The sequence below is a fragment of the Panulirus ornatus genome, chromosome 33 (genome assembly GCF_036320965.1).
Source record: "Panulirus ornatus isolate Po-2019 chromosome 33, ASM3632096v1, whole genome shotgun sequence".
Classification (NCBI taxonomy): domain Eukaryota; kingdom Metazoa; phylum Arthropoda; class Malacostraca; order Decapoda; family Palinuridae; genus Panulirus; species Panulirus ornatus.
The window spans coordinates 19504824-19530689 of record NC_092256.1 but is presented as its reverse complement, the minus strand read 5'-3'; the positions used below and the strand labels follow the sequence as shown (position 1 = coordinate 19530689).

General features: G+C 39.1%; 1 protein-coding gene across 1 annotated transcript in view; it reads right to left on the bottom strand.

Moving 5' to 3' along the window:
• The window catches only part of LOC139759552 (limbic system-associated membrane protein-like), a 123875-nt gene that overhangs the window by 4855 nt on the left and 93154 nt on the right, over positions 1-25866 (bottom strand). Inside the window, exons 3-4 of the mRNA XM_071681816.1 lie at positions 15144-15354; positions 4313-4440 (exon numbers count right to left, since the gene is read on the bottom strand). Of these exons, the coding sequence (XP_071537917.1) occupies positions 4313-4440; positions 15144-15354 (339 nt within the window). The remainder of the gene's footprint in view (positions 1-4312; positions 4441-15143; positions 15355-25866) is intronic.

Here is a 25866-nt window from a genome sequence, read left to right as displayed (position 1 = left end):
GTGAACCTTCCAGTGGTCGCTCCGGCCCTATTGACAGACCATCCCCCTCCCTGCACTTAATCTGTTTACATCTGCTTCTGGATCCTGGATTTAAAACATTGATTTTTTTTTTTCCTCCCATTAAAGCCATGATCTAGCGTAAGTACTTGACTTTAGGGACAAGCTAAGAGGGAAAATTTCAGCTGCAATCCTTTCTGTGGAATAGAACACTACATGATGGATAACTTAAGTAGACACTCTACACTGTATAAACTGGTCTATACACTGAACGTGGTTATGTTACGATGTGTTCTCATTATGAGACTCTTGTTTATAACATCATCTAATCACTACCTGGACAGTTAGTGGCACATCAAGCGCCGTATGAGAGCAAATATGCACACCTTGCCTTCATGCAAACGGTCTTTGTTATCTATACTTGAAGTCAATACCCCCACAATATTTCCAAGTGGTACAGTTTTGTTTAAGCAGTAGCATTGCTAATTTTCATAGTCCATGTTCTATAGCATCGTTTTCTACATATCTGGCTCAGAATTCATATATTTTTTTTCTTTTTGCCAATAATCATTGCTCTCTTTACACCCGTGGAAATGACCCAGAGAGCTAATAACTGTTTTCTTCTGCTCGTAAACCGTTACTTGCTTCGACCCCTGAGTTCGAAACCTTTAATTCTAGTACAACGCTTCATTATAAGGTTAACTTTGCTCTACATCCTGCGAGCTACTTCTATGAGTAAACTCAAGATGGGAAGAGCAATTTTTCTTTTTTTTTTTTCTTGCTAACCAGTGATATCGCGTTTCTTAATGACATATCTCGCCACTGCGTTTAATCTACAGGTAATCAATTCTCATTCAGATCATAAGACAGGATTACATGGCAGGATTACAGGATTCCACGTTAGGTCAACGACTACTTGAGGAATACGATATCAAGAGTAGCCACGAATACATCATCATCAGGTGTCTTGCTGGACATCATAACTCCCTCGATTTCCTATTTGGTAGACAATGACCAACTCTTTAGTGAGACAAACATTACGTATGTGACAAAGGCAAATGAGAGTATTCAACTTATTTTCTTTTTTTCTTTCCTGGGGAGCGAATGGAACGACAATGAAATGATTTCCTCAGCAGCAGTGATAAGGGAGCGACGAATCGTCAGAAATGAGTGGTACAATATTAACATAATTCCTCAGTTCCCGAGGCTGTGCACGACAGTGATAATGAAGTTGATAACAATGATAGAAATAGTATTGATAATAATGATAACATTCCTTCTAATAACATTAATAATGATAGCAATAATGAATAAAGATGATGATAATGATAGTAATAACAATAATGATAATTATGATAATAGTAATAGTAATAATGGTAATAATGATAGTAATGATAATAATGATAATAGTAATGATGATAATAATCATAGTAGTAATGCTATATATATATTTACAGACATATTATCTATTCTCTTATTCGCTATGTGCCAGTCCTCTGTTTTTAATGTCAATGTGTCATAATCCTGACACAGTGCCATAAACACGAATGTCAAATGCTGCACATTTATTGCCAACTGGATACGATCCGGGTAACAATTTTGTCACATAAATTTAGCCCTTGAGGAGAGAGAGAGAGAGAGAGAGAGAGAGAGAGAGGAGAGAGAGAGAGAGGAGAGAGAGAGAGAGAGAGAGAGAGAGGAATGGAGATGAACAGTAATGAACAGTAATTAATGAACAAATGAAACACAAATTCGGTAGCCACGAAATCATGTAAAAAAAATGTTTTACACCTCAGATTGGTCAATATGAATGTGAACCTTCCAGTGGTCGCTCCGGCCCTATTGACAGACCATCCCCCTCCCTGCACTTAATCTGTTTACATCTGCTTCTGGATCCTGGATTTAAAACATTGATTTTTTTTTTTCCTCCCATTAAAGCCATGATCTAGCGTAAGTACTTGACTTTAGGGACAAGCTAAGAGGGAAAATTTCAGCTGCAATCCTTTCTGTGGAATAGAACACTACATGATGGATAACTTAAGTAGACACTCTACACTGTATAAACTGGTCTATACACTGAACGTGGTTATGTTACGATGTGTTCTCATTATGAGACTCTTGTTTATAACATCATCTAATCACTACCTGGACAGTTAGTGGCACATCAAGCGCCGTATGAGAGCAAATATGCACACCTTGCCTTCATGCAAACGGTCTTTGTTATCGATACTTGAAGTCAATACCCCCACAATATTTCCAAGTGGTACAGTTTTGTTTAAGCAGTAGCATTGCTAATTTTCATAGTCCATGTTCTATAGCATCGTTTTCTACATATCTGGCTCAGAATTCATATTTTTTTTTTCTTTTTGCCAATAATCATTGCTCTCTTTACACCCGTGGAAATGACTCAGAGAGCTAATAACTGTTTTCTTCTACTCGTAAACCGTTACTTGCTTCGACCCCTGAGTTCGAAACCTTTAATTCTAGTACAACGCTTCATTATAAGGTTAACTTTGCTCTACATCCTGCGAGCTACTTCTATGAGTAAACTCAAGATGGGAAGAGCAATTTTTCTTTTTTTTTTTTTCTTGCTAACCAGTGATATCGCGTTTCTTAATGACATATCTCGCCACTGCGTTTAATCTACAGGTAATCAATTCTCATTCAGATCATAAGACAGGATTACATGGCAGGATTACAGGATTCCACGTTAGGTCAACGACTACTTGAGGAATACGATGTCAAGAGTAGCCACGAATACATCATCATCAGGTGTCTTGCTGGACATCATAACTCCCTCGATTTCCTATTTGGTAGACAATGACCGACTCTTTAGTGAGACAAACATTACGTATGTGACAAAGGCAAATGAGAGTATTCAACTTATTTTCTTTTTTTCTTTCCTGGGGAGCGAATGGAACGACAATGAAATGATTTCCTCAGCAGCAGTGATAAGGGAGCGACGAATCGTCAGAAATGAGTGGTACAATATTAACATAATTCCTCAGTTCCCGAGGCTGTGCACGACAGTGATAATGAAGTTGATAACAATGATAGAAATAGTATTGATAATAATGATAACATTCCTTCTAATAACATTAATAATGATAGCAATAATGAATAAAGATGATGATAATGATAGTAATAACAATAATGATAATTATGATAATAGTAATAGTAATAATGGTAATAATGATAGTAATGATAATAATGATAATAGTAATGATGATAATAATCATAGTAGTAATGCTATATATATATTTACAGACATATTATCTATTCTCTTATTCGCTATGTGCCAGTCCTCTGTTTTTAATGTCAATGTGTCATAATCCTGACACAGTGCCATAAACACGAATGTCAAATGCTGCACATTTATTGCCAACTGGATACGATCCGGGTAACAATTTTGTCACATAAATTTAGCCCTTGAGGAGAGAGAGAGAGAGAGAGAGAGAGAGAGAGAGAGAGAGAGAGAGAGAGAGAGAGAGAGAGAGAGAGAGATGAAATAATTGCAACGTTGGTGTATTTACTGGGGCAGAAGGAAGGGTATAACTAGGTACAATAACAGGCAAACAAGAGGTACTAATGAGTTTGGAATATTTTAGAAAACGTCTTCTAATATTCAAACTGGAAACTGAATGACTGGAAAATAAGAAATAATCGTGGATTTGAAACATTGCGCAAATGTATCAAATTTTTGCACTACGAGGTAAAGAAAGGAGACGACCACAGACGGACATGCATTTACAATAATGAATAAGTAAATCTTTATAAAGGAAGAAACTGACAATACTTCATTTATGTCAGAGAAATGGCACTAGACGTGTTTTAGAAGAAGAGAATGAGGCAAAATTTCAAAGACACTAAGAAAGGAAGAAGAAAAAAAAAAGAGAATAATCGTTTTCACATTTTACTATGATATTAATCTACACGATAGTATGATAACAGGAGAAACAAAATCAGGTTGAAAATGTAAACTACCCAAGGATGGTTTACTCTGCCATTGTGGATAGTCTTCCCTGACCGTTGTGGATGGTTTACCCTACCGTTGTGGATGGTTTACCCTACCGTTGTGGATGGTTTACCCTGACCGTTGTGGATAATCTACACTGACCGTTGTGGGTGGTTTACCCTGACCGTTATGGATGGTTTACCCTGACCGTTGTGGATGGTTTACCTTGCCGTTGTGGATAGTCTAACCTGACCGTTGTGGGTGGTTTACCTTGCCGTTGTGGATAGTCTAACCTGACCGTTGTAGGTGGTTTACCTTGCCGTTGTGGATAGTCTAACCTGACCGTTGTGGATGGTTTACCTTGCCGTTGTGGTACCAGAAGATGAAAGCTGGAGGCTCAGGACCATGGGTCACGACGCAGGTCAGGTTGATGGTGGACCCCTTGTCGACGTGCATGTCCGGAGCTCCGATGATCTCAGCCTGGGGAGCTGTTTTGGGGGAGGCGAAGGAAGTTGTTAGTCCGCCATTGAGAAATGGTTCTGTGATGACGAAGAAATGATAAGGAAAAGAAAACGAGTGCGGTACATGGAGGGGCAGAGTCTCGAACAACAACAAAAATTGATAAAAACCTGTTGAATGAGGAGGCACATATGTTTATAGGATCTTTAGGTAAAGTAAAAGCACACACACACACACACACACACACACACACACATATATATATATATATATATATATATATATATATATATATATATATATATATATATATATATAAATATATTGGTTGCCAGAATAATAATGACATTTTTGATCCGCGTGAAAATACGTACATACTTCACAACACAAATTCTAAGCGCGAGAGAAATAAGAAAACATGAATTTTGAAGGAGTTGAAGTTAAGACCATAACTTAAGCACGTTATAACGAAGAGCTTGTGCTAGGACGGCGATCATTACTTTTCCTTGGCTGCTGCAGGTACAAAAGCCGCTCTTAACTCCTGTAGGTGTGTGATGGCCGCTGTGCCTGCTAACTTGCACCTTTGGTAGACATAAATCATGGTTCAGGGAAAAACCTATGTGTCTTTCACACGCACACATGGCGGGCGGCTTGCAGTGGCTTTTTTTCTCTTTCTTTCCGAAGCTATCGAACTGCGCAGCAGCATTGGCTGGTCTGTGTGGGGTATGTGAGGTGGTGGGATTGTTGACATATGAGTTGAATGCTTAGGACGTAGAGATTGCTGGCTCATGTGTTGAATGTTGAGGACGGTGGAACTGTTGACATATGTATGTGCTGAGAAATGTAAGTACAGGGGACCTTGACATGACTGTGAGATGATGTGGAAGATGAGTGATATGAGTCCCTGATGAAGTAAGATGTAGGACATATCTTACATCAGTGGTGACCGACATGACTGGATTGCAGACATGGCTTTAAGATGACGTGAGTGGTGGGTTTATTATTGACATGAATCCTGTGCGAAATAGGTAACGAGTCTTTTAACATGACTGCCTAGTAGGTCATGTGGGTGGCGGGACCGTCAGGGAATGATTTGTTAACATCCCTGTTTGACGATAAGGGACAGTGGATTGACGGTACGTCTGCCTGGTGTTGTGTGCGATAGGATCATTGACCTAAGCAACTTCTGACGTGACTGCTGCATGGCAGAAAGGAATGGAACTGTGGACATGAACGCTGATGACATGAACATCGTGGGACGCTGGGGACATGGAGGCTCCTGAAGTTGCCCGGAGAGATTGTGTCAGACGGAGGTAGTGGTTGACGTGCAGTTTGACACTGATAACTTGAGTCTTGGTTGATAAGGAATATGTGACTTGCGACGTGACTTTTAGGCAGTGAAGAAACTGAGAGGCAGCTGTAATGAGCGCTGACTGTTGGAGGAGTGAGGACTGTTAACGCAAGTGTTACGGTGTGTGGTAATGGGAGCTGAAAACCATGACTTGAGTGTATATATGTGTGTATATTGGGACTGCTGACACAAGGCTTGCAATATATATATATATATATATATATATATATATATATATATATATATATATATATATATATATATAATGTATATACACCATAGCCTGATTCAATCCATCTGCTGACAGTCTGCAGTAGCCAGGATTCGAACCAATGCACTCGACCCCGTGCGGGAACACTATCCACGATACCAGGGAGGTGATGAAGAGAGGATGCTGTCCTAGGATTATGTTCAAGATTAAAAGAAAGTTACTCCACACGGGAAGGGTATTTAAGACAAAAATAGCCTTAAGCTTAAAACCATAATAGCTCACAACTGAGGCTAAATTCAGTAGCCATAAAAGTTTTGGAAATGGCGAGTACAAGAGAGAGAGAGAGAGAGAGAGAGAGAGAGAGAGAGAGAGAGAGAGAGAGAGAGAGAGAGAGAGAGGTTAAAGGAAGTCTCGACGTCAGAGACTCTGAATGACCCTTGCAATCCTTTGTAGAGGAGGAGGAGAAGGAGAGGAGGAGAGGAGAGGAGGAGGAGAGACGAGAGAAGGAAAATAAATATACCTGGAGACGCTGAAATGACTCGCGAAGACGCTGGCCCGAGACATAGAACGGAAGGCGAAAAAAGAGTAACACAAGACTAAGAGAGAGACGAGGAGGAACGCAAGACTGAAGAAGAAAAGGATGAAACACAAGACGGAAAGTGCAGGAAGAGAAACACAAGACGAAAAGGAATGAAAGAATGAAACACAAGACGAAATGGAAGAAAAGATTGAAACACTAGACGGAGGGGGAATGAAAAGAAACACAAGACTGGGAGACAGAAAATAAAGATGATAAAGACAGAAAAAGAGAGAGGCTATAAACCAGTGAGGGGAAAACAAAGGAAATGAAAAGCAGGCCACGAATGCTTATAAACCTGATGTCACTTGGGAGAAAAGAATGAATTCTGTGGACCTCTTTAGGGGTAACTGCATCCAATGCCATTCATTCTTCCCGGGAGAAGGGGGGTCGAAAGGCCCTCCCTTTGCATAAATAACACAGGCGGAATGTCTCCCGGGTATTCCCTGTCCCACACAAGTGCTCAAATCGTCCGCATTCGCCGTTCTCCCTCTGAATTATGCAACTCTTCACGAAGCATTTTCGGCTCCCGTTGTGCGTTCGTCAAATTCCTTTTCACTACTTCGCTTCCCGAGTGATTCTGTCTACTTTTGGCACACGACTTTTCGCTGATTTTACGTGTTACTGACATATCTTAGTACCACCATTCTTCTCGTGGTGATTATACATATCCTTTCACTAATCTTCATACAGTATTCATAGGATTACTCTACATTCTCAAACTTTTATTCACGCGAATTCCACAGATCCGCATTTTCTCTTCTCATTTGCAACACTCATTTTCGTCGTGCAGTTATCTCGTTTATCCTTCGTTTAGTGTCGTTAACACCACTTTACTGCCCGCCACTGTAGCCTCACTTCCCAGCGTGATAAAAACTTATTTGTGGATTAAGCACAGCTGTGCGAGGGGGCACTGTTAGGTTCCTACTGAGGCTTATCCCGACCACTTACACTGCAGTATTGCCCACGTAACCTTCCTGCATTCCTGCTACTTTAGATGGGCAAGACTGCCCAAATGAAACTTGTACTCCTGCTAGGGTTTCCCCATCAACCACTGTAGGAGTGCCCACGTACTTTTCCTGCAATGCTGTTTAAAATTTCCGGGCCACTTACTGCAACATTCCACCACGTAATTTAGCTACATTTATCCTAAAATTCGCCAGCCACTTTCTGCAGCATTGCCCACAAAGCTTTTGCTGCATTTCTATCCGGAGTTCTCTTACCCATTCGCCGCAGCAACATCTTACAGACCACCTGATATGTATACACTGAGAGTTCCCAGCCAACCGTGAAAAATATTTCCTTATATATCTCCACTACATTACCACTATCACGTTCGTATCTTCCACTGCACTAAGACCAGTAATACATACCCACTGGAGTGCTCCCACTGGTAGCAATATCACTTTTCAAGTCACCACTGTATTCGCCACTCGAGTTCCTCCTACGGGCCAGAATTAAAGTTGGAAGAAAATGACAGAAATCTATATCAAGGTTGCGAGTGCTATGGGAGATGAGCGTGATTCAGGTGGATACTCGACTCCTGTGGTGAGACGTACAGCAGGTTCAAAATAACCGACGGAGTTGGGGATGACACTGGAGACAAAGGAAGAGAATAAAGGGAGCGAAGAATTGAATGTATGAAACAAGAAAATTTAGAAGAGATGAAGAGAAACTGTAAATATATGCCGGATGTGCTTTGTGCTTGTTGGCAATTGTTTAACTAAAACACAAAGTCATTGGCATTCAATAGCACTATAATTCTCCCTAAATAAAAGCACTACAAAGGCTAATGCTTAAGGGAGGTTAGAGCGAAGACTCAACCTTTGCTTCAAGTTACAGAAATCTATCGCATTTACTTGTATTGGTAAAACACATTTGAAATGACCCATTATACCAAATGGCGTCGTTGATGTATGGACGATGGTGTAATCCCCTTCCCATCCCCTGACATGAGTAAAGGATATTCCTCCCCACCGTAGCTCTAGCCTGTAGTAGGATATTACTTCACAAACCATCAAGGAAAAACGAAGAAGGATGCATCCAGATTACACAATGCGGCAGAGTAATATTGTATGTGTTCTCTCTCCACTGTACGTCTAAGTGTCCATTTGTCAGCAGCCTCGCCCGGTAATGATGGCGTTGCTCTCTCTCTCTCTCTCTCTCTCTCTCTCTCTCTCTCTCTCTCTCTCTCTCTCTCTCTCTCTCCCCTCTCCCTCCCTCCCTCCCTAGTGGCAATGCTGCTCGCGTCAGAATACATTTGCTTACAAAAAAAGATATATGTATATAACGCCGTCGTCCTAGGTTTCTGTGTGTGTGTGTGTGTGTGTGTGTGTGTGTGTGTGTGTGTGTGTGTGTGTGTGTGTGTGGTTTTTGGCTTCACCCCCCCTCACGTTCCACTGTATGCTTACTAACGCCTTATTGATTGAAGAGCAATCTTTTGTATCCCAAACTGATTAATTTTCATTAGTACATATGTGTACAAATTACCGATCTTCCCTCATCAGTACCTGTACGAAATCTGTTTCTTCCTTGCACGAACCGAGACTACGAGGAACCATTTAATAAAATCTTCTTGAAGATATTTACCCGCCATTTCTCGTCGTATTTGCCATTTCCTGCCTCCACATTTAATTAATTCGTTCTCTCCCCTCCTCCTCCTCCTCCAGCGCTGAGGGTTTCCACTCTTATATTTCAAACCTCCGCCGGAGCCAAAGGACCAGAAACAGGCCAGAATATATGTTATGACGGGGGGCTGCTAATCCTCCCTCCCTGCAGACGATCTGGCACGGCCATTTCCCCTTCTTTTAACTACACTGCCTTTGAGCAAACCACAGCAGTAACGAACTGTTAAAACCAGTATCCCATGACCTGACTTAATTAATCAAGAAATTTTATGGTCTAAAATTATGTCGAACCCCCCTTCAGCTACTCATATGGTATTGCAATGATTTTTCTTTTCTTTTTTCTTTTTTTTTTTTTGCGGGGGGCGAATGAAATGGTTGAAAATGAATTTGATGAAAGTCCCGAATGGAATTTGGTCGTTGGCTAATTTGCTGGCTGCACGAGATAAAATCAAGTCTCACGGATTTCAAAATAGCGGGAGAGAGAGAGAGAGAGAGAGAGAGAGAGAGAGAGAGAGAGAGAGAGAGAGAGAGAGAGAGACTAGAGAGAGAGAGACTAGGACATTTTACCAATAAGTAAAGGCTAGAACGCAGTACTCACCGTAGGAAAATTGCATTAAGAATAATGAAAAGTAGAGGGAGTTGCGTGTTGTCAAATATTAAGAGTAAGATGGAGGAAAAAAGAAATATATATATATATATATATATATATATATATATATATATATATATATATATATATATATATATATATATGCATATACGGTAAGAAAAAATATGTCTATCCTAATATTAGTTTCAATCCTTTTCATGGCAGATGAAAATAAAACTTAATATAGTAAACGATTTATATACAAATCAGAATCCTGAAGTTCACTGCTTACATCAACCACCCGCATTAAAAGCGTGAAGCGGTATTAAGCAGATTTATACTTACCACATAAAAACAACATTCCCTTTCATATTTCACGATTGACAATACATAACAGTTCCGAAATGTTAGGTCCAGAGCTTCAAAAGTATATCTAATTTATAATTAGCTTAAATATATATATATATATATATATATATATATATATATATATATATATATATATATATATATATATATATATATATTTCTTTTCTTTCATACTATTCGCCATTTCCCGCATTAGCGAGGTAGCGTTGAGAACAGAGGACTGGGCCTTTGAGGGAATATCCTCACCTGGCCCCCTTCTCTATTCCCTCTTTTGGAAAATTAGAAAAAAAAAAAAAGCATGTCATATATATATATATATATATATATATATATATATATATATATATATATATATATGAGATGCTTTGTCGCTTGATGATGACACATTAATGTTTTGCTTCACATAGAGAATACATTATTAGAAAGTAATGTACTCAACTATATTGCTTTTAACTTAAGAAACGTTATATACTTCACTTTACAATTTGATATTAGCAACAGGAGGGAAACTGCAAGCAATATGATTGTCACTTTCCCCTGATTGAACGTAAAATTCCCTATTTGTTCCGAACTCATTTGAGAATAGCCTTTGTTTGTAAATTAATAAATACAATTAGTCTTTTATATCATGCCTGTAAAAGTGAGAGAATTTGATTTCGCTCCCCAATATTACTAGCCATTTTCCACAAATATTTTGGGTAAATTATTAGAAAAAACAATTCATTTCGCAAAATATGGACTGCATGAGTACACGTGACAAGATGTTAATATGGACTGCACCAACACACGTGACAAGATGTAAATTTCGTTAGCAATTTCATGTTTTATGCAATAAATCAGATTCAGTGAGCATGATAGAGGTATGCCCAAAGAGTCCACTCATAATTGCCATTATTTCTTCATATTTCCTATTGTTAATTGGATGTACGTGTTCAGAGACTCATCAACCCATTCTCTACATTGCTCTCTCAAACGCAGGTTTACCATGAAAATCAGTACATTGGCTTATCAAACGTTATTATGGCTTTCTACACCTTAGTCTGGATTAGTTATAGGCACTCATGCTTAATGTGCTAAAGTCCTTCTGATTATAGGTCGTTCATCATGACTCAATGAGAGAAATTGTACATTGGGTCAACATCTTCCCCTGAAAGGGATTTCTAATTCTTGTCCTATTTTACTGGGCCTGATTACTAGTTTTTAAGGCTTCATTGACTCTGCTGCTGCTGCTGTTGTACTCAAGGAGCAAGTCTTAAGGGCGGTAGCATTTCATGATGAGGCGTGTCTGTCTCTCTTTCTTTACACAATAATTCATTTTGCCTGTTTAGATTCGTATCATATCCAATAGGGTGTGAATACTCGACAGTAAGCAAAGGACTTAGTCCTGTCGTTTGGAAGGGTTACAGAATGAAGCCGTTTCTCTCTCTCTCTCTCTCTCTCTCTCTCTCTCTGTATAACCTCCGTCCTTGTGCCCATCATTCCCATTCTCCATGTATCTAACCCATATCTCCACCATTCCCTTTTTTCTTATTTTTATTCTCTCTTATCATCATCTCTGTTACCTTTCTATTCTTCAATCTGTTATCCTTGTTCTCTCTCTTCTACTCTACTCCCTTTCAGTGATCCATGTTCAATAGTTTCCTGTGATCATGTTCAAACATAATGTATAAGCGCTCGCTCACAGAAATGGCCCCAAATGAAACACTGAACAAAATACAGTTCGAATCATCTTTAATCTTGCACTGAACCTTTTGATCAAAATCGCTGAATTTTTACAGCATGTAAACGCTTTGGCTTGGATGTACATTCATTTCATAAAACATGTGACGAATGTAATTTCGAGAGACCATGGTGCGTCCAGTAGAAATTCCATCCCAACGTTATAGCGAAACGCGGTCAAGTTCATTATGTATTCATGATGAACAGCAGGATGATATTACTCATGGGACGCATTTCTCTACCACCGTCAAGCCTTTGATAATGATGATAGTGGACATAGACGGTCAAATACCCTCCCTAAATACCGACGCAAAGGTAAGAGTTATAGACAGATGTATTGTCTCCTAACACACACACACACACACACACACACACACACACACACACACGGGGTTCGTGGCTCGCACCGTATACTTTGAGTAAATGTGATTCTTTTGACTGTAGTGGGTCTTTTAGTGGAGCTTAAGCATTTCTATAGACTTCACTCCATTGAATTTTGTAGAGGTTATTTTCCTGCATGATTTTCAAAATGATAGATTTAATCTATGCCACTGTTTTGTAGAAGAAAATGAATTCATAGTTGCACAAGTAGAACTGAAAACAATAAATCTACTTCAGTTTTACTTATAGATTTAAAAAAGAAATGTTGCTAATCACAATATACTATCTTCCTCATCGAAACATTTTTCTTTATTGAAACTATACCTGCAATACAGTTAGCATAATGAAGTCCTATTTTTCCAGACGAAAGACTTTGCTACAACGAATGAAAATAAGAGAACACATCGCATGTAAAAGCATCAAAATAAGTGGCAAAATTAAAACGAATATGAACGTATCCATCCAGAAAAGACGTGGCCATTAGATTTGGCACACTACAATAATAACCTTACCTTTCCTAGAAGGATTCAGGGAGCATGTCTCACGGCTTTATGTGAGGGGTTAGAACCTTGCCTGTACGAGTATAAGGACTCCCATAATTACAAGGTTCGGGGTCTCACGACCTCGTACCCAGAACTTGACAATATCGAACCGACGAAGGGTGGTCATTCTCTGCTGAATTATTTCTAATAGCTGAAAGGGGGGTTTGAGTTGGCTGATAGGGGTCTCGTGCTCTCTCTCTCTCTCTCTCTCTCTCTCTCTCTCTCTCTCTCTCTCTCTCTCTCTCTCTCTCTCTCTCTAAGTTTTCTGCGATTTGTGATCGCATTCGTCTGTTAATTTTGCCATTGTGCGATGACTTACAGGGAGGATATGTAGATCTAAGTGGAAGTACATATAAACGCAGGTCTCCATCTCGTGTGGCGTTTTCATGTCCACCAGAGCTCACTCAACTGTGTCCCTGACTTGTTTCTACATATTTCCTTGGAAATGACAGGTTGGAATCAATCAGTAACATTCTCCATGTCGTGAAGGGGAGAGACACGTTATTCTCAGCGACCGTAGCAAATGGCTGGTGTATTACTGCTTCCCGAGTTGGGGTTATTTACATTCTCATCTTGTCATTTGAGCTAAAAGTAAATTCATAACTTGTGTCTTTGTTAGAAATATTATAGAAATAAGATCTATTATTTAGACTCATCCTCCTTAAAACTCTAAACTCCTCACTTAGTCCAGAATATTATCAACAAATGTTAATAGCCCTGTTCGTCGTCATAGACATCTAATTACCTTTAGAGATGATATGAATGAAAAAAGAACACGTATGATATTTGAAATTATTCAGATGCATAATGTATACGTAACAAATGTGTACTTTGCAGTGATATGATTAGCCTTCAGAACATTCAAGTGTATAAGCTGAAAAATTCCTATACACAGTGAGTCGACCAGTCATTATCCCTACACACAGTCAGTCGACCAGTCATTTAGAATAGGGAAGTCATAGTAAGAACGGGAAGTCATTGCAAGTTTTAGCTGTTCCAGTTGAAGCTCACATCACTCATGAGCAATTTGTCTTAACTGTGTCACTGCTGTGTAGGAGACATTATCATATTTTGGCAGTCTAAACACGCAACAATTTTTAGTGGGTTAATTCCACCAAGTGACGATGAATGTTTCAACAGACCAAAGGCTGGGGGACCTATTACAAGATTCCTCTTCAAAATATCTTTAAGTTATGTGCCTCTTGCGTGTCAGTCACTTGAGGTACGACAGATAACTGGGTGAACCACGATATGTGCAATGTACAAAGCAAGAAAAACCTTCGCTTTACGCAATATACAGAGTAAACCCTTGCTATATGAAATGTACATATTACACCCTCGCTTAACTCAATAGACAGAGTAGAAAAGTAAAGTCTTCGCTTTACTTAGTACACAAAGTAAGAAATCTTTTACACGGCATACAGAGTAAACCGATTTATGTAATATACAGAGTAAACCGATTTACGTAATATACAGAGTAAGCCTTCGTTGTACGCAATATACAGATAAAGAAATAATGCTTTACGCAATACTCAGGGTAGAAATAGAACGTTTTACGCAATATAGAGAGAGCAAACTCTCGGTCTACGTAATATACAGTCCAATCTAAGATAAAGGACAGCCAGAGAGGTAAAGAGAAAAGCCTTATGCAAAAAAAACAAAATCCTGAAGGACGAGCCTCAGAGAGAGACAAGAGTTAGCCGAGAGACACTCGTTGCAGAAGAAAAAAATCATATAAGTCTTCAACATGCGGACGCAGCCACAGCTTGGAGACAAGCCATCGTGGGTCGAGGTTTTTGCCCGAGATTAGCTAAGGCAATGCACACAATGGAACTGTCATGGTCGCCTTGTTTACAGTTCTTCGGGGAAGTTGATGTGAGTAAGGCGAACGTGGGTGCCTCCTACTGGCCAGCTCCAGAAATGAAGACGATCTCTCTCTCTCTCTCTCTCTCTCTCTCTCTCTCTCTCTCTCTCTCTCTCTCTCTCTCTCTCTCTCTCTCCGTCTTATCTCTGGGGATAATGGAAGAGTTCTGGTAACCAGTTGGCTGGTTGCTCTGGAGGATAACAAAGCATGTAGAGTTTAAGAGACGAGAGAGTACAGACGCGCAGACCATCAAGTTAGACTCTGAAGTTTATCTGGTCTCCTGTCTCTCTCCATCTGTACGTGTTTGCTGCTAGACATCTTGGTATATATATATATATATATATATATATATATATATATATATATATATATATATATATATATACCATTTTCACTATCTAGGGTGATCGTATTCGTTTACACCCTTAAAAAACCGGGGGTGAACACCAAACTACCACTGCGTTGTCTCAACAACTCCGTCATTGTGAACGTATGTACTCACCGAAGACGTTCAGACGAACGATGTACGTCTTGACGGGTTTGGTGGACACCTGACACTCGTAGTTGCCGGAGTCGCGGACCTGAGCGTAGCTGATCTTGAGGATCCAATCCTGTGACCCAGGCGAGTGGATCACCTCGTAACGCTGATCGGTCGTGTAGGTGTAGCGTCCCACCGTCAGGATGTGCAGGTCCCTCTGCCGGATCCATGACACCTGAAATGATAATAGAGAGATGGTAGTTTAGGGAGACAGGTGACGGAGGGAGGAACATACCTCTTATGGAATAGGTAGAGGGAGGGAGAGGTGGTAGTTGGAAGAGACAGAAATGGTGGATTCCCTCCCCAAGACCTGTAGGTCTTCTTTATTATCCGCTGTAACAATAGCTGGCAGGGTCGTCCTATATATATATATATATATATATATATATATATATATATATATATATATATATATATATATATATGTCAACAACATAACACCGTCCTGGTATCTATCAGCAAAGTCGACTCAGGTGTGGCCGTGTGTGTGAGAGGGTATATACCACCTCCACGACTTTACCTGCTAATCTATACATCTATCCATCAGTCTATAAACCATGTTATTATTCCCCTGATAAATCTCTCTCTCTCTCTCTCTCTCTCTCTCTCTCTCTCTCTCTCTCTCTCTCTCTCTCTCTCTCTCTCTCTGGGAAAAAAAATGCGAGCGTCTCTATTTTTCCTGGAACTTGTAGATGTGTTGCTGCTAACCTATCCCACTTCTCGTAACAGTGTGTAAGACTGTACGTAAGAATATGATAATAAGGCACAGCTTCGTCATTCACACATATATGATGACATCGATGACAAGTGGCGCGTGGTATGCTGGCGGTGATGATTCTTTTTGGGGTTGGGGGGCGTCGAGGAATCCCTCGTTGTCATCTTCGTATTGACTGGTTCAGTGTCGTGCACGTCCTTGGCTTCAGTTATTCAATAGGTTATGAAGGTGGTGACGACGAGGAGTGGCTGATCATTACGCTATAACATGAATGTATAATCTCTTCTCCAACATGACATTGGAAATTCACGCGAGAAATTGCAGCGTGTGGAAATGTTCTAGATAACAAAAAAAAAGTATCATCCATGACACACACATAAGCACACACACACACACACTCATAGAAATCCATTCACGTACATTCCCCTACACAAAATGTCTCATAAAATTATTAATGCACACACATAACGTCATCTACTTAATCCTGACATCGAACACCTTGCGAATAGAGCGAGTCTTCAGAGTTAATTAACCTGGTATGAATGCCACTGAAAGAAGGAAAGGCTCTACATGAACCGCTTCATTTCCCTCACCTCGGGAAAGACGAGAACCCCTGGTGGAGAGTTCCTGACTTCACACTAATGCCTCACAGTGAGGTGCAGTGTGGCTGATCTTAAGTTTAGCGCGTCTGGTAACTCCTTCAGGAAGTTAGACAGACGGGAGCGACCGAGCGAATGTGCTGAAGTGTTTTACGCGAACGAGGAATGTTGTGCCATTAGTATAAGACAGGAAACCGGTGTCGCTTGCTCAGCACTACCTTAGGGCGGAAGTCTTGCGTTTCCCTTTAAGAAAAATAAAAAGATTATAGATCATGAATGTAGTGAATTTAGTGCACCGCAAGAGTTTTCAGTACATTTCTATTTAGGGGATAGATTTTGTGATGGCCATTGTGTCTCAAAACAAGTCAGGAGTCGTAAATTCAGGACAGTACAAGGACAGGTTCTAAATACATTTGCATTTTTCTAGGGGAAAGGTTCCGTGCCCCCAGTATAACAGATAAAAGATGGGCACCTTCACTTTACTAACTACTTCCTGTGATGCAGCTGATGCAAGCTTCCACATTTGCTTGAGGAATGACGAAGCGATAAACGAGTTGTTGAGAGAGAGAGAGAGAGAGAGAGAGAGAGAGAGAGAGAGAGAGAGAGAGAGAGAGAGAGAGAGAACTGGAGAACCAGAAAGGGCTGGGAGACAGTGGGAGCGTTGACTGGCAGTGCGAGACACAAGGATGAGACGGACGATAAACAGGGTCAGTGTTCAACAACAGGAAGGGACGGCAAATCAGAGGCTGAAGTGGCAGGCTGGCGTTTATTGGACAGTGTCGTATATAAGGGTCTAGACTGGTGGTGAGCAACGGACTACTGGGTGGTGGTGTTGAGTGACTGGGTGGTGTGGAGTGACCGTGTTGGTATACAGGTGTGCTAAACACTGAATGACGCGTGAAGACTGAAATGGAGTGGTGTGGAAAAGCTGGGTGTTGTATGTCGGCTGACTCTGGGTATAGTTAAGGGAGTGGACAGCATCGAAGGATTCACAAATATGGGAGAATGATTTGCATCTTTCGTCAGTATGTTAGTATCGTATATGAATATTCAGAAGGAAGATAACTCATTAAGATGATATCAATTATATATAAATCTTTGGAACAACTTACAACCAAATCATTTTGATGAAAGCAAATCTTAAGATTTCTATCTTAGACGTCACTTAAGATTGACTATGGCACACATATGATCTATGAGGTATGTGGTGATCAAATTCCCAGTGAGCTATATAGGAATACCTAAATCCATACTAGAAAGAAGCGGTTCCAGAGGCTCATAGCTAAATGGTTCCTGAATCGAGGCATGTAGTACAGAATGTACTGTGATACATCAGTTACCCGCTACCTGGAAGGCAAAATGCGTGTATTTCCAGAGAAATGCCGAGGTCTGTAAAGGTGACCATAAGTTCGCTTCGATATTTATGGACTTCATCAAGAAAACCTTAATTCTCAGTCAGGATTTCAACTGTCAGCCACTTCAGTGCAAGGGTGCACCTTGCATTTCTGTCAGCAGAGTGTAAGTAAAGTATAAGTGCCCATAGCTACTAGCCAGAAAAGTGTAAAAGCCCTTGAGTATCAGCTCGTAAAACAGTAGGAACCTTAAGAATGAGAGCATATCAAATGCTCTATTTCAAGTGATAAGGAAAATTAAGGCTCTACTAAACCTTATATTGCCTTTAATTCCCCTATATCTAAAGGTTCCTCTCATCCTGTAGGTGCAGTGACCACATCCAAGACAATGCTTAAAGCAGGGTTATTTCGCAGGCACCTCATATCTCTTTCTACCTTACCAAGGTCACAGATGATCAAATGACGCTGCAAAACCTTAAAAAAAAAGATCACTGAAAGAAGCCTCTCCTTACATTGCAGTCACCTAGCCCACATAAATCTTTCTCTGTGATGATTGTATGAATAAACAGATACCTTTCTTGAGCTAATGTTAATTCAGAACTTGTATATCTAACAGTAAAAACTTCTGACCAGGGATATAAACTTCCTTTATGTATCCACCCAGCCCACATTAGGCAGATGCAACAGCCTGTAGCATGTTGTCGACTTGTTCAGTTTCTTGGAAACATTTCCAAGCTTATCGAAAGCCAGTATCGGCTCTAGAGGCATAAGCACAGTGTTCTGTTCGACTGCACCTCACAACTGTATTAATGCTACACCTACAAAACATTGATGACCGAATAGTCGTTCCAGCTGTGTTGTTAGATTTCTCAAAAGCGTTTGAAAACTCTGATCATAAAAGTAAGGATTTACGACGCAAAATAAAACACTTCAGTGTACTTGAGGCGCGATGAAAGTGGATCGAGAGCTACTTTTAAGAAATAGGTCAGCCATTTTCATCTTACTCGATCGTTCTTTCAGCTGTCAATACACCATTGATTATGGAGTACCTCGGGAATCTATACTACACCCATTACTTTCCCATAATGTATGCAAACGACTCCGCCAGCTCCAGTAAACAAGTTAGGCTCGAAGTCGTCTTTTTTTGAGGACAACATCGACGTCTATTCTTACTCTACCATAGATCTCGTCCACCTCGTTACTGAGTATCATTTCACAGATGGACAAACATTACCCCTCATGCAGCATGATGTTAAGCAAAATACCCATTCTTTTCATTGGCAATGAAGTTTCGCATGTGAGAACTGGTGATAAAACACACTATACGAAAGCCAGGTTTCTACTCTAACATTTAAGTGAGTCACGTACCTGGAATTCATGCTCTCTGCAGAATTAGAGACATGAGACCAAAAAGAAAAAATTGCATGTTATTTCTATGTCGAATCTGCAACATTTTAGTACACCAAACGATTCGTTCTATACATCGCTGGTTGGTGTGCTTGATTTCACACTTGATTTACAGTGTTGCTTTCTGGTTAAGTCATGTTTACAATTCATATTATGCTTCTCTGCTTTGAGGAGCTTTGCAAGATCAGCCCAAAAATATAAAAAATATTCTACGTCTCGTCATATGAATCAATATCATTATGCAAGTATGTATCATTCTGTGTTCATGTATAAGTCTTTTATTATCAAGTTATAACACACACTTTCTTTACTTTTAACTCTCGTTTAAGCATTTTCTTAGGGAGTCGTCCCTAGGACCATTATCTTATACATAGGTCTATGTGATCATCTGCTATGAAGTAACCTAGTTATTGTTGTCACAGACGTTGTCTAGAGGTCGCGTATGTCGTAAATTATACTCATTAACGTTCCTTGTATCGCTGTGCATTACGATGATCATCATGATTAGGAAACGTATGTGTTTTACTTTGGTATTTATCGATGAAAACACATCAAAGTCCTTGATAGAATATGGAAACTCTGCTGAAGAGTAAACATCCTACTTTTATTATTAAATCTCTAGAAATACAGACAATCTGATAGTCATATACTTCCATATTAGTTCACTGATCTCTTTTCCTGCGCAGTGTGAGGCATCATCGCCAATCGTTCGAAATGAATCGCTACGAATTTGGCTTAATTTCAAAGTGTCTAGAATGAACCAGGTTTAGTGGAGGTGACCAGCCAAACCACTGGTTATATGCAATTCCCAATACTCCCACCAGCTTCTGATCTTGCCAAATTCATATCTACTGATTTCGGCGAAGCCGTTTTGCCACTGTCCAGTCTCTACGAGAGGGTTTGGTGATTCATCTGGCGATTCGTGATGTAGCCGTAATTGTCCTGCTCGTAGGACGGCGAAGGAAGAGAGAGAGAGAGACTCGTAGTCACACACGAAGGGGGTTAGGGAGTGAAGGCATAAAGTGTTGAGCTTGAGTGGGTTTTAGAGGGAGAGGAGTGGGGGTCTGGCTGTATGCAGATGACTCTGTATTGCTTACTTGATCTACATACACATTGTAATTCTGGGGTGAGGCGGTGTGGTGGAGGGACAGGATACAGAGAGAGAGAGAGAGAGAGAGAGAGAGAGAGAGAGAGAGAGAGAGAGAGAGAGAGAGAGAGAGAGAGAACACATTGGAAAGACAGACAACAGACAATGGCCACATCTGCATACACTCACTCTAAAGCTGTCATGTAGAATGTACTGCAATCAAAGGTTCAGAAACCCTGAGAAGTATCAGTGCCAAGCTTAACACTTCCCTTCGAGAACACAGTCAGGAAGACTAATCTTTGCACAGAATGAAGACTTCCCCACTGCAACGTATCCTGCTCTGTGACTTTTCCTACGACCATAAGTTCCGCAGGAGGAAGAAGTTTGTCCACAAGTATTTCGATGTTGCAGAGGAAGAAACCCGGTCGATCAGCAGTGTGTTAAGCCTGTGTCTTTACCATTACTTCTCATAGTCGGTACATAGTTTACAAAGAACACCAAGAGAGTTATGAATCAATCATTTTCCGCTGTGGAACACCACACGACTTGCTCTTAGGAATGAGTGTGATCTAGTCTAGCTCGCAATGCAAGATTTGATTATGCAATTTACATCCTTTAAGTCATTTAATTTGAAATCAGCAAAGGAGTGCGTTTTTCAAAGTAGGTTACTTGAAACCTTACTAAATCGTATATATATATTCATTCAAAAGAATAGGGCAAAGACAGTAAAGCAGAAATCATATTAAAATGATATAAGTTATGGACATTTATGAGATATCTGAGCACCACATGAATAAAGATATATATATATATATGATTTATGCAAAAGTAAATCCATTCTCTTGCAACAAATAAAAGATCATGTGAAGTAACATCCAAAAAAAGAACCGTCCTAAAACAACTCACAATATTCACTACAACATATCTATGTCATGTAGATCAAAAAACAACTCCCGGTGTTCACTATAACATAGCTCTATCATGCAGAACCACCAATTTACATGCACGTTTCCCGTGAATCATGTGTCGAGTCGAAACATGAATATTGAGTACATGAACAAGCAAACTAGACCTGCAGCCTGTTAGCCGGCGTTGCTCATATTACTAGAAACCCTGGGAATTTTTCATATACAAAGGTGCATATACACTATATATATATATATATATATATATATATATATATATATATATATATATATATATATATATTAGATGTAGCATAGCTGCTAAGCAAACAAAATATAGCACTTACAATAATTCCCAGCTGCTTAGCATCCACAAGCAGTTAATACACTCACTCTCTGATGTGCTCGGCACTCAGTGCTTTGCAACGGCATTATACCCTTCTAATCCAGACCACTCCATAACCAACCCACAACCTGCAGTCAGGAATATGAAACTGACCTGTGCCCCACAGCTCAACAACCTATCCATACTCACAAGTCCCTCCATTCTTTGCTAATAACAGTAACGAAACATATGCACACCGAAGTAACTAGAGAAGCACTTAAGCAGTAGCCCTCACAGTTCAACTTAAACAACCTACAAGACTTGCACCTGTTTGATTCTAAGTTCCCCAGACATGTACGTGTTATTCATTTCCTCCCACATTCTGCCGCAGCCCATTGCTTCATCATTACGGACAACGTGTCATCACATCACAAGCCCTGTCTTTCAACAGGGAAGAGACGAAGCGTCTTAGCTTCGTCTCTTCAATGTATATCAACTGACTGTTATATTTCTCTCTTGTGTCTCCCCTGACGATTTGATTATTACACGAAAGTGCACTTGGGAACTTTTCGTGTTTCATTTTCCCCGTGGACTCATAGGAATATCTTGATCACGCGCAAAATTGCGATCCTTTCCAATATGTATATATATATATATATATATATATATATATATATATATATATATATATATATATATATATATATATGTATATATATATGTACGTATGAAACCTGCGCACGTGAACATCAGCATAATATTCCCTCGCTGATATCACAGAGAATTTCAAGAAATCCCTCGACCATTGTTCCAAGGGAATAAGACTCTCTGAACAGCTTTCAAAGACGCTGATTAAACCAACTCTAATCACTTAAGACAGACAGTGGAATTAATTAGCTTTGTGTAACCGCATTAAGACGCTGGTTCGTGTCAAACACGGAGCTTCACTTAAATGACTCGTACAGCGAAGGACAATGCTAAACCCCCTTAATAACGTATGGAAATTAGATTATTTTTTCTTTTCCATACTGATAACGATAGTCAGGTATACATATGTATCCTAATGTGAAATATTATCACATCCTTTTATACATTCTGAATCCTCTTTCGCACCATTGCCCACTGTATAGGCAGGAGTGCACAATATATTCGCAGTTCTTATGGGAAAGCGACAAAATTCTTTACATAATCTTTACCTTGATATATTTGAGGGTGTGTGAGGCGTCAGGAAATAGTGTCTTAACCATATGATTATGTAACTGTATACTGGTATTTCAGACCATTTAAAACGGTATCTTTTCATTAGCGACCATCCCTAAGAATCGTGATCAAAAGAAGCTAAGAATTCTACTTTTATCTCTTGACTGTAGTAATGTCTGGCAACCAATATCAACTTGGTGATTTGTGAGAGCATTTTAAACGTGTGTTACATCACCTATGTGTTTGTATAAGTGTGTGTGTGTGTATATATATCCATTTTAATCGCAATCCGGTTGATCAGTAATCCTATTCAAGGATTTATACTATCGTTCATCCCTGTAATTAAGGTGATTAGTAATCCGTTTCCGATTTATGCCATCGTTTTCATAGCAAATAATCGCAATAATCAGAATGGATGCTTATCACGACCAATGTTTATATGCCTTTGTTCTTTGGTTATATATTAATCGCAATCACAATCTGGAATCCTGTAATAGGATCGGTACCATCATTCTTAAGGAGTTTGATCACCTCATTCAACATCGTTAGTAATACTTAACAAGGGGGATTGGGTCAACTACACCACAAAATAGGTGATTTGGTTTGAAGGATTAATTGATTCTTCTACCCTCACCGTCCATGAATTGATAATTACTTGTCTGATTTCAATCAATTGCTTCATGTGTGTTTTTACTTTGGGGAGAACCGTGTCATTAAAGTGATAAATGATCACTTATTCTTAGGATAGTATTGTCCTTTGGTTATCTTTCCTTCATGATTTTAAGATGTATACGACTATTTCTCCCTTCACATACAACAGGGTATTGCATCACATACAGCAGAATATGGCATTTGTCTGAAATAATTTTCAAAGATATACATAACTGTTAGACTCAAACAACCAACTAGATCAACATCACAGATTATAATAGCAAATTGATATATAACTATCTATCCATTTGCCACTTGCTTTTTATCTGCTGTTGCGATGAGGACGAATGTTTTATGAGGAATTCGAAACATTACTTGAAGACAAGAATGGTGTCAAAGTACTGTCCATTCATGTTAACAGAGCTTATCCTCTGACCCATGGCATTATGGGATCAACCACTAACGTTTGATGGCTTTCGAAAGCAACCATGTACAACACTACTACAGATATATGTCGCAATTTGACTATTTTTCTTTATTGAGGATGAAATTGCTGAAACATTTCGTCGGGCCATATATGTCAAAGGTCATGAGTCAGTTGTCAAGCTTTATATATTTAGTGCTTGGTCATTTAACTGTTTGATGTTATATATATATATATATATATATATATATATATATATATATATATATATATATATATATATATATATATATACACTTATATATATGAAAGGTCTCGGAAGTCTCTTACCAAGGTGTGTCTGACGAATTTCTTTCATTGCTTGCATGTCTCGTGAATTTGTTCCACGTCCTAACATTTGCACGTCATCACCTTCGATCCCAGAATATACACGCTCAAGATTCGATAAGGCTTTTAACATAACACAGTCCCTAACGATGTCCAGGGTCTGGGGAATTAAGCTCTTACATGTCTCACAATCGCATTCATTTTTTTATTATCCATCTGCATAACGTGTATTAACAGTTATTTATATTCTTAACAGTGGTGATTACAAAGTTATGATTTATAGGGGAGGCGAGTTAATAATATCCCAGGATGTCAATTAGGCCTTTATATTACTATCAAGCCTTTTTTTTATATTGGGTACATATCATTATAATGGCTTTAGCAAACAGGGTTTAATTATTGCATGAGTGCATCAGTTCATCGGATTAATAATGAATGAAAATGACAAACGCAATCATCAAAATTCCTGGTTAATTACGACATTTTACGTAATTGGACGATATTCAGTTGATAACAAGAACATAAGAGCTGGTATAGGGGAAAGTTATCCTCTTGGGTATAGTCACCTGTGCTTTGAATCCAGATTATTGACGTAATGGTCTTCTGGGAAAGAAGAAAAAGACATAAACATGGCATGAATCATTGATGATGATGGACATATCATCTTGAGGCTATTATCAGGGAAGGCAAACTAAGGCTTTCTGCTACAGTGTACACCAGTGCTAATACTGGACAACTGGAAAGTTACGGTTAATATTCTACCTGCTGATATACACCATCACGTATACAATTTTCGAGATGAACGCTATATGCCTAAGACCTTGACGGGCAGGGAAAATATACTATGTGATCCACACATGGAAGATGCTCGGTAGCTTTTCATGACAGTATCCATAATAACTCATGTGGATAGCCTGTAAAATATATATATATATATATATATATATATATATATATATATATATATATATATATATATATATATATATATATATATTCTTATCTATTAATCATAGCAATTTTAATAATAATGATAATGACAGTAATAATAATAATAATAATAATAATAATAATAATAATAATGATAATGATAAAATAATAATAATAATGATAATAATTGGGATGATAATAATGATGATGAAAATACAAACATGCTATACGTGTGCACGTAAGCATGATTTATGATTGTGTTCCCGTTCCTCTGCATGTAGAAGTAATCCCATATTATCTTTGCTCAAGTAAATGTGTTCTGACAAAGAAGATTATTAAGATTAAAGACACCATTTTCAGTTCTTCACAAGAGATGCTCCTTAGACTCAAGGTTTACCTGCTTATATTACAGTGATTATAATCCTTTGTCATAGTCGCTAGCATAATTCATATCCAGCGAAGAATTCCTATTATGTATAATTACATTTTCTTTGGGAGGAGTAAGTTACAGTATGTTTGTAAACTTAAGAAAGTAAAGATATTGAATGTCAGAAAATATTTTAAGATTCATTCGAATGAGAGCAGCCGGGAAACACCCCATCTCCCCTCCTTCATGCTCCTATATCATTCCTTCCCCTTTACCTCTTATCTCATAAGGATGCATCCCTCCCTCACAAACCCTCGCGGGACAGTTTCAGTACAGGATTATTTCCTCTCTGATATTGAGTATTGACAGCAGGGTATAATCGCTGGCCCTGGGAAACA